A 10,096-nucleotide genomic window follows, 5' to 3' on the forward strand; every position below is an offset into this window, starting at 1 on the left:
TTGAGGAGGGAACAGAGACCGAGAACAATGAGTGCTTCCCTCACAGCAAGCAAGCAAAATCTCATTTTTTCTCTATTTCTTTCCTTTTTGAAACAAACAAACAAACAAACAAACAAACAAACTGGAAGCAGCTCAGAACCCCTCTCTTCTCAGCAAAGACACAGCCAAGACAAGGGGGGAGGGTTCCGTCTTCTGGGACAGAAGTGAAATTTCCTGGCCCTGCCTTCTGAAGTTTTGGCACAATCAGACCTTTGCTGTTGGCTCCACTCTTCTACTGACTGAGAACGTATCTGACAAAAAACAATTTAAGACAAGATGGAACACTACAAGCTTTTATTAGCTTATACTGCTGGTCTTCAAATGACAGGTTTATTAAGCCACTGCTATACCATTTGATTAGCACAACGCTCTCAGAATGATGTACAGAATAAACTTTAAAAAAAAAACCAAATGACAGTCATAAACAGATTTAAAACAAACTCACTTGGGGTTCATACACTTGGCATGCTGCAACAGTGGATTCAGCATTGCACAAAAATATAAGTGGATTCCCAAATGCTTGCAGGAGCTAAAGGTATTCCAGGTGAAAGAGGGTTTTAAACTCCTGGCTTATACCATTTCACATAGTTTTTGCCACTGGATACGGTCAATAAAATTAAGCAACACAAGCCAGCGTGAACCTCTGTTTAGATGGAGAGCTACGTCTGTACATGGAAAATCTCTGTTTATAGTAGCAAAGCACACCAGGTAGCTTTCAGCAAGTCCCTCTCAGCCGTAATCTACTCATGTTTGTGAACAGCTGAAGTGCAAAACTGCAAAGCAAATCATGAACCCAAAATTAACAGCAGCTGCAGTGCAGAGCACATTCATTTTTAAAATCCTGTCTGGAACCATCATCCCCAAAAGCAAGCACAGCCACAGGTATAGCTGATGACTTCATCCGAACCCCTCTTGACTTGGAAATAAATTCCACTGGACGTCAATAAGGCTCAGTTCCGGGCAAAGTTCTAAGAACTGAATTCAGAGTTAAATGAATATGTCCATGCAAGAAACAAATAGCGATGACGCACGACACTCTGCATTCAAACGAGTACTTCTAGAGGCTGGAATGGCCAAGAGACAGTGAAGTGTTTTGAATACCAAACACTTTAAAAGTTGTCACAAGCATTCAGATCCAACTGTGGATTCTGAGCAGGACTGACTTTTTATTAGCCTGATGCAAAACGGTTAAGGAATCTATACCATCTGAAGCAAACCAGAACCACCACTCCCTACTGCCAATTCCTAGGGTTATCATCCTGCCTCTTAACAACCAAAATGAATGGACATACTTAACCAGTGCTATTTAAAAGTGACCTTGCACAGGAAAAGAGTCCGAGTCACTCTAAGTATCACATACCAAAAGAGAACTTTTTGTTCAAGGGTGAGCCAACTGTGAGATTTGCTTTGTGACAAATACTGCCAGCTCAGTCAGGAGAGTGTCAAACACTGCGTCACTTCATGGATATTTAGCACAGAGTCATTCACCTTCATTAAATCCTCCTTACTTTCATGTCCTATTTGCTCCACTTCTGAACTTTGTGACAATTGGTTACATGCACTTATGCTTTCCTTCAACAGGATGCTTATATCAAAGCGGATGCTTGACAAATCACAAGTTTTAGAACCACTCAGTGTACAACTAGCAAAGGCAAGACTCCAACATCAGCTGGACGCAGGCCTTGGGAGGTTTGCATCACAGCCAATTTTTACTTGCACAAACTGCAGCCCTTATTCAACAATGCAATTTCTTATTTTGCATTCAGGGAGAATTTTTAAAAGACAGTTGCAATGCAGCGGAGGAAGGAGGAGAAGTTGGTAAAATCAGGAAGAAAACTCCAATTTGTGTGCAGATTTTCCCGAATACATGTCTGGAGTTGAGCCAGAAATTTAAACTGAAAGGAGGGTAGAAGGTAAGATTGGGTGAAGGGAGAAAGTTATATAAAAGCAATAAAAGGAGCCAAATAATTCTTCACTGGAAACACTGAAATTTAACAGAACAACTGCAACACAGACAAGTGGGATTGTATGTTATTTTTGCCACAATTGTTTAGAGAGGGATCCTTACAAATTCAACTCAATGAATCTGCAACCATTCCCTGCATTACAGTAAAACCTCAAGTGCAATCAAACTGGTAAATCAATAACATTGTCCTTTCTTGGTGTTTTATTCATAACCTTCAGCAAGTCTTCCATTAAACTGTGGTGGGGGAAGAAGGGAGAAATCAGTCAATAAAAGAATGCTCATGCCCTGAATTTCCTGAGTTTTTCCTAAAAGTAAAATTCTACTACATTCATATCAACTTTTCATTAATAGAAAGATATCGAAAGAACAGATGGTTGTATTCACTGGATTCATTGGGATTAAGTTCAACAAACAGCTGCAAAACTGAAACATCAAACCACCACTGAATTTGCAATATAAAAATACCACTACCGCTTTCAGAAAGGAGGGATGAATGAAACAGAGGGCAGGGAGCAGAAAGGATTACTGCACAGCAGCCTCATCTCCCCCACTCCCACGCAGCTTGTGGGGCTTGAAACATCGCCCCTCCACCTGTGACCACTCACAAGTGGGCCTACGTGCAAATGCGAGCACCAGACTGCGGCAATACTGCACGCTCAGCGTGGTATGCGGTTCATGCAGACGGCATTAAGTCATGGGACACGGCCACAGAAACACCACTGTATTTGTCAGACACTGAGCAGAAAATCAGTGCCACCCACGGGCTGACAGATTGCCACACCTGGAGCTGCTTAACGTTTACAGACCCACGGCTTCAGCGCCCATTTCGATTGTAGCTGGCAGCAATATTTCAGTTGTCAGGAGCACTGCAACAGGGAGCATGACGCAATCCCTCCAGAGCTGCTGGCTCACACAGGGTTTTCAGTCGATCCATGCCCTCAAAAGGGAAGGAGGGTGAGCCACATGCAAAATAAAGCATGGCCAAGGGACAGAGGCCCCAAACTAGCGGGCCTGTTCTTCCCTAGGCGGCTTGGCTTTCCTAGCTGACGTGCCAAAGGGCTGGAGAGTTAAAGGGGAATGATTAAGGGACAGACTATTTCCTCTTTCATGTGTAGCGATCTGGCTCCCACCCCCTCAGCTTCCTAATCCAATCTGCAATGCCAGAAATGCGGGTAATTAACAGGATTGCTGAGCAAGGATAGGATTGCTCATCAGTTTAGCATTCCTCTAGCTTTCCAAGCCAGGATCCCTCTGCTCTGCAGACTGCTGAACTGAGGAGGAAAGCTCCACACACAGAAGCACAAGCAGAAGAAGCCAGTTCCTCACTTCCGTAGCTAACCAACATGGACATATGATGAAGTCGACCAACCCAAAGGAAATGGATGAATTCTTGAATGTTGCTTTCTAAGCTCTATATGCCAGGAGCCAACTATATTTTAAAATAGGCCACCCAAAGAAGAGGAAGCACAAACACACTGCTGATCCCACTGTCCAGCACTCATAGGAAGCTTAATTCTGATAGTAACTTCTATCTAAATGCCATATGACAGAAACATTAAGCACAGCAAAGAGAACAACCCAAGGCTTCAAACAGAACATTTATTCTTTAATATAGATTCCAAGAAACAGAACAGTTCCACAGGAAAGCCAATCAACAGAATAATCTGAAAACATCCTAAATTTCTGAACCCAACAGCTAAAGAAGTTAAGTGCCTCACCTCCCTTTTCTGCCATATTTAAATATGCATAGTACACACTCATGTCAACTAGCGCAACTGCTATTAAAGCAGACTAATTTTAGTAGCTAACAGTTGCTGAACTTAAGCGACAGACATTTTCTCTGAAGGCAAACTAAAAGGAAACCAAAGATACCTTAACAATCAGTGAAGTTTAAAGAATCAAGTAGTCCCAAACAAGCAACCAGACAGTCACTTACAAAAAGGTCACCTTTGACACCAACCTCGTCATAAAATAAAAAGCAGCAAACATCCCCAACTGTCTCCTTTCCAAGATTTCTATGGGCTATCTTTTATCCAAATTGGTCCCAGATGCAAAACTGAGCATTGTCTTGCTGTGAATGATTCTGAACACCCCTTCTCAGTGGGATGTGAAATTCTGCAATCCACATTCTTGTAAGAGAAATGCTCAGTTGCAGATTTTGACGAGGATCTCACTCTCCAAAGCAGATGGGTGATTCTGGTAAGTTTCAGGACATGTTTGCTTGGATGGCACCATCAACTTTTAAATGGGCTGGATGCATTTTATAACATTTCCTAAACTCAAAGTATTTGAGAAATTTCACTATTTTGGTCTGGTTTGTAAAGGGAACTTCACATCAAGCACCTACTACCCAACATGAACCAACACTTATTCAAAAAGTAAGAAATTGTAACAGTACACCAACAACTTGAGAGCCCTGGACAGATTTTTTCCAATTCCATCTAATACACACAGACGTCTGTACACCTCAGGCCTGGAATTCAGGTGCCAGATCATAGATCACACTTCCAATGCTTCCAAAATTAATAAAATATTTATTTATTGCATTTGTATCTCTTGGCAGCTCACAAGGAGCAACAACATAGCAAATATATAATAAATAAAAATATATAATAAATAAATACCAGCTATAAACCACATAAAAGCCAACTGCTATAAAGTGGGAAAAATAGGGGGATAAAAATAATAGAAGCAACAATATAACCCGCAGTGAAAGCCAAATAAAGCATGATTCTAAAAACAAATACTAAATAAAAAGGTCTTTACTTGGTGATGAAAACAAAGCAATGAGAGTGCCAGTCACATTTCTTTCAGAGAATTCCCAGGATGAGATGCAGTAACAGAGAAGGCCCTGTTTCTAGCTAACTCCCCCCTCACTTCACTTGTGGGGGTTCACGAAGGAGGGCTCTGCGGATGGTTTGGGAGGGATGTATGGAGACAGGCATTCCTCTAGCTATCCTACCCTGGTCTCAAGCCCTTTAAGGCTTTATCCACGAGCGTAAGCATTCTGAATTGGGCCCGGGCAGTAACAGGCAGCTAGTGCAGGTACAGATGAGGTCGGCATGCATTCCTGGTCACTTCTGTAGGACAGTACAAGCCTGTTTTCAAGTACCTCTCAATCCCTCTTTCTACCTCCTCCTGCATCAGAAGAGGAGGGAGAGGCCAGGTCTTTCACAGCAGCAAATTAGAGGAGGTCAGGCCAAGTGGCTCAGTCCAAGATGGTTGTGTTTTCAAGAAACCACACCTTGCTCCTGGTCCTTGTAACCCATCGCTGGAGCTGATATGGGGTCAAGCAAAACACAGAGCAGCAAATGACAAAAGTATTTGCATGCACCAATGTTTGCCCCAGAGAGGGGTGTGTGTGTGTGTGTGTGTGTGTGCGCGCGCGCGCGCGCGCGTGTGGTATTTTTGCAGGGGCACTTCTACAGCTAATTCCAGCTCTTATCACTTGATGGAAAGACCATGATTTAAGAAGCTGTGGAGCAACTTCCATTACTTAGATTCTTCAATACAGCACAATGGCTACTGAACATGGGATGCGCCAGAACCTTCAAGAAAGAGAAGCGGAGGATCAAATGCACGTCTACTTCCCAGAGATGATATACTTTTGCGTGACCTGTTTCTGAAGCTTCATCAAGCCCACTGCAAAGCAGATCCGAGCCCAGATAGAGGAGAGGTTTACATCAGAACAGCTGTCTGAACTTTAAGTAACTCTGTACTGTGGAAACTGTCTATCAGATTTCATCTTATGATGGAGCAAAGCATCCCCGAAGACAGTTCACATCAATACCACTCAAAGCGATGCTTCTTGTGGCCTTATTCATTGTGGAAAAGAGAGGCATTTCTTCCCTTTACGCATGCAAAAGCTGAACAAGTTAAAGTGCAGAGACCTGCAATCACCTCAAGCCAGTGCTTTTGCAACTACAGATGAAACTATTATTGAAATGCATGTTCTACAGTTGCAAAGCCTAAGTCTTTCATACAAACACGAGCTTCCTTTTAAAGCAAGTATTTATAACTTCTTTTCCTTCCTTATTATAGCAGTATGAAGTCGTTGCTCAGTACAGGATGGCTTTTTTTAAACTATTCCAAATATGACCTAGATGCACAGCTAGCCAATACATCAAGTATTTACACAGTATCAGAAGTGTGCTAGGGAGTCGATAGGAATAATTTTTTTGAGTTCATAGTGTATTGATCATAAATATGCTGTTTAGGAAGGAACACTTCAGATTATCAACTGTATAAACCTCAAAATTTTTAAACAATACAGGAAATTCAGAAGTGATGTACAGTGTGCTCCTCACACGGGTGCAACTGCCCTGGGCAGCGCTGCTCCTCTGGGTGTGTGGTCACAGTCATGTCCAACTATCAGGTGGCAGGTGTGGGCTAGGGTACTCCATATACAGCTGCAGTACATCTAGCGCTGTTCTGCGATGGCCTAGGAACACCTTCTACGGTTTACACTGGATAAAAACAGATCACAGCCTAAGCGGTCAAGGCAAAATGCTAACAGTCTGCTCACCAATAAATAACTACAATTCACAGGAAGGCAAGGGCAAAAGGTCTGATACACCAGTGAACTGGAAGAAACCGTAACTTACTGTAGGTTTAAATAACTGAGAGTACAAAATAACCTGAGACAGTGCAACCTGCAACACACAGAGCTGCTTATGTTTGGCGCCATCACTGAACAACCATTTCAGAAAGCCAGATGTCGAGAGAAGAAGAAATGGACATTTCAATTAACTGTAGCGACATATCGACAAAATGTCCTTGCAGAATTATCCCAATATTTTGAACAGATCTTTCTTATCAGGCACTTAGTCTAAACACTTAATACTTAACATTTTATGAACCAAACGACAATGAACAACCAACCACAAAGGAGCATAATGCTAGAATTTTGCAGAGACTTAAATCTTTGGGAAACCTCCTCTAATATTTCACGGTCTGGGGAAAAAGGCAAGCCTAAATTACTTCACTTACTGACACAACTCTTCTGGTACCAGATTTGCTAACTTCAGGCCAACTTCACTACAGACTCTTAAAACCTCGAAAGGACACAGAGGAATAAGCCAACTAAGACTCCTTGAGTTGTAACCGCAGGGGAATCAAAATGGTGTTCAAATGACAAGCAGAGCTGTGAGAGCCCTTTCCCAGCTCGCCTAGCACAGGACCCCTTTTCTGTTGTAACAGTGCACGCCTTTCGCATGGCAACTCAAGGAGCATCAGGGTTCAGGCAGTGCAAAGTGTGTCAGAGAGGAGGCAGACAGACATCTGTGCAAAGCACATATATGCAAGTGTATTATTCAGTATTTTCAGGACATGGAATGCATAAGGGCTGCTTACGCTATCACCAGAAGTGGCAAAAGCTTTCACTGGATAGCCCTACTCCAGTCTGCATGTTCAGATCCTTGCCAGTAAGAAACTCCCTGCATTTTATTTTTAAATAAATAAAAAAATAAAAATTTAGGAAAACAGAGCACATTATGCGTCCGACAAGTCCTGCACATTTTCTGTGCAAATGCTTCAACAGGCTACTCCTATTTGCAGCCTCGGGTCGAACCCTCCAGGAAAGGCTCAAAAACTGCTCTTCTGACTGGATAAAAGCAGCCTTTAGATTCAAACACTTGTATGGTGAAACACACTACAATATTTCAAATGCACTTGTACATGTATTACACAAATGGGAAATCCTCTCATGGTAATGAATCAAGACAGACATGCAGAAGAGAAAGGCAGATCCTCTCTATCTGGGATCAATCAACCATTTCCTGACTTGCCATATCACTCCTTGAGATGAGCACTGTGTCCCTCATGAAAACTGATGACGCTCTACATTCAAACAGCGCTGTAAAGAAACACAGCTGCCACCCTATGAGGCAGGGAAAGATGTGGGGACAGTCACAGCAAGCTGGTGAAAGAGCTAAAGCGATTCAGCAGACCCAGTCTGGTCTGCAGACAGCGTGATGCTGATCTCTGTTCTTCAGCAAGTCCCTCTAACAAAACAAGTTATTTAAAAATAGCATTGCATTTCTGAATACAGTCCCATGTGTGATGCAAATATGCCACTCCACATCAATGCCCACCTTTTTTCTGCCTTCCAGTATCCAGAGAAGTACCAAAGCAAGACGCATGGCCACACCTTTCCCCGAGTTATTACAACTTACCAAGTTTTTCCACCAATTTCAGCATGACACCACCAATGTGGACCTCCCCTGTGACTCTCAGAGTTACATCTCTGTTCAGGTCTGTGACATGGACATTTAACTCCCACGTTCCATCTGCATAGCAGCCATCTGACATCCGTATACCGTCCAGAGCCATGGTTCCTCCTTCCTGCAAGCGAGAAGCAAAGGAAATGGCATTCATTAGCTAAGCAGAAGCCTCCAGCACGCAGTTAGCTCATAAGCCTCTCCCCGGATTCTCACTTGAGTGAAGAAAATCACAGTGATCAGGGAGAAGGAAAAAAAAAGCAGGAAGACACAAACGTCCAAGGGAGGAAGCAAACCAGCTCCCCAAATCAACTGCAGCCAGGCTGCAAGTTCCCAATGTGGCACAATTTACAGAAAATTTAGTAAGGCAACTGCGAACGGGTGGGTGGATGAGGGGGGCAGAGTTGGGCTGCAAACTTCCAGCTGCTTAACAACAAGGACTGTGCAAGTTTGAAGGGAATGCAAACTGAAACCTTATTTAGTCCCAGCCCTGCCTAGCATATTTAAAGAAGATGTTACCACAGCTTTCCCCTACCTAGCATGTTACCTTTACTTACAACACACCAACTAATTCCTCATCTGTTTAATGCTCGCCTTCTCCCTTGTGCAGGCATACACCATCCATTCCATCGGTTTTTACCTAGCCACCAACAGCGCAATATTCCCATGTCTGGGTAACCTTGCATATATACCCTATATTATCTGCATTAACCCACCAAGCCACAGCACTCACACACAGATGCCAGTCCTCCTGATCCCTTGTTCTTTAAAGTTCACCCTTTCCTCCTGAAAAGCTATTTCTATTTATTTTTGCTTATGCGCAATAAGCTGTTTCCAAGTTAGCCCCGCTCAAGGCACATTCATTTTTTTTAAGATACCCACTTTCAGAAGGGGCAACTTACACTCCCTCTGCATACCACCCGCTATGCAAAGCCTTGCAGAGTCAGGGCGATCCTTTAAAGAGGCCCAGAGCAATCCTATGCAGCAGCTAAGGTTTTTGCAAACTTGATCCCCGTCTGAAGAGAACAAGGAAAGCTTTGCTCCCGTCGTAGAGGCGAGGAGCGAGCGAGCGAGCAACATATGTCTGCGCCCACCTCGGGGCGGGGGACGGGGCGTGCTGGGTCGAGCACCGCGGGGACCGAGGCGACCACGGCAAGCGGGTCCAAGAGCCACCCGCCCGGGAAACGCAACAAAAAGCGGGGAGGAGGAGAGGACCTGCCGGGAGCGAAAGCGCGGCGAGCGACGAGCGGCTGCGCTCCTGGGAGCCGCCCGCCGCCTCACAAGGGACTAGGACCCTGCCGGGCCCAGACCCACCCGCAACCCGCCGCCGCCGCCGCAGCGAGACCCCCGCCTCGCCGCACACAGCGGCCCCGGGGGCTCTGCCTGGCGCCGCCGCCTCCCGCGGAGAAGGGCCGCCGCCCCATGTGCCCCTCGCCGCCCAGGAGGGGAGCCGCAGCGGGGGGACCCCGGCCCGACCCGGCCCGGCCTCGCCGGCCCGCCCGCCCCCCTGCGTGCCTGGCTCGCGGAGCGCGTCCCGTCGCGGGGCTGCGAATGGAGACTGAGGGGCCGCCGCCGCCCTCCGCCCGGCCCGCCTCCGAGGCCGCCCGTTCCGTTCCGCTCCGCTCCGCGCACGCAGGCCACTCAGCCAGCCAGCACAGGAGCCCCCGCGGCCCGCGCCGCCGCCGAGCTTCCCCGCCCCCGGGGCGCCGCCTGAGGGAGGAGGCAGGGGGAGGGGGAGGGGAGGGGTGGGGTGGGGGCGGGGGGCGGCCGCGGAGGCGTTGCCCTTTTATGGCGCCGCGGACCAACATCCGGGCCTCCCCCGCGGCGCCGTGGCCGGCGCTCCGCGAGCCAGGCACGCAGGGGGGCGGGCGGG

At 46.0% G+C, this 10,096-nt stretch overlaps 1 protein-coding gene across 4 annotated transcripts in view; it reads right to left on the bottom strand.

The window, feature by feature from the left end:
* Positions 1–9,889, bottom strand: part of FERMT2 (FERM domain containing kindlin 2) — a 103,901-nt gene extending 94,012 nt beyond the window's left edge. For all 4 annotated transcript variants that reach the window (XM_044436648.1, XM_044436647.1, XM_044436646.1 and 1 more), the window contains exons 1-2: positions 9,739–9,889; positions 8,179–8,347 (exon numbers count right to left, since the gene is read on the bottom strand). In XM_044436648.1, the coding sequence (XP_044292583.1) occupies positions 8,179–8,335 (157 nt within the window). In that variant the 5' untranslated portion in view covers positions 8,336–8,347; positions 9,739–9,889. The remainder of the gene's footprint in view (positions 1–8,178; positions 8,348–9,738) is intronic.
* Positions 9,890–10,096: the final 207 nt, after the last annotated feature.

This window comes from Varanus komodoensis, unplaced genomic scaffold, assembly GCF_004798865.1.
Source record: "Varanus komodoensis strain SLA01 unplaced genomic scaffold, ASM479886v1 scaffold3, whole genome shotgun sequence".
Taxonomy (NCBI): domain Eukaryota; kingdom Metazoa; phylum Chordata; class Lepidosauria; order Squamata; family Varanidae; genus Varanus; species Varanus komodoensis.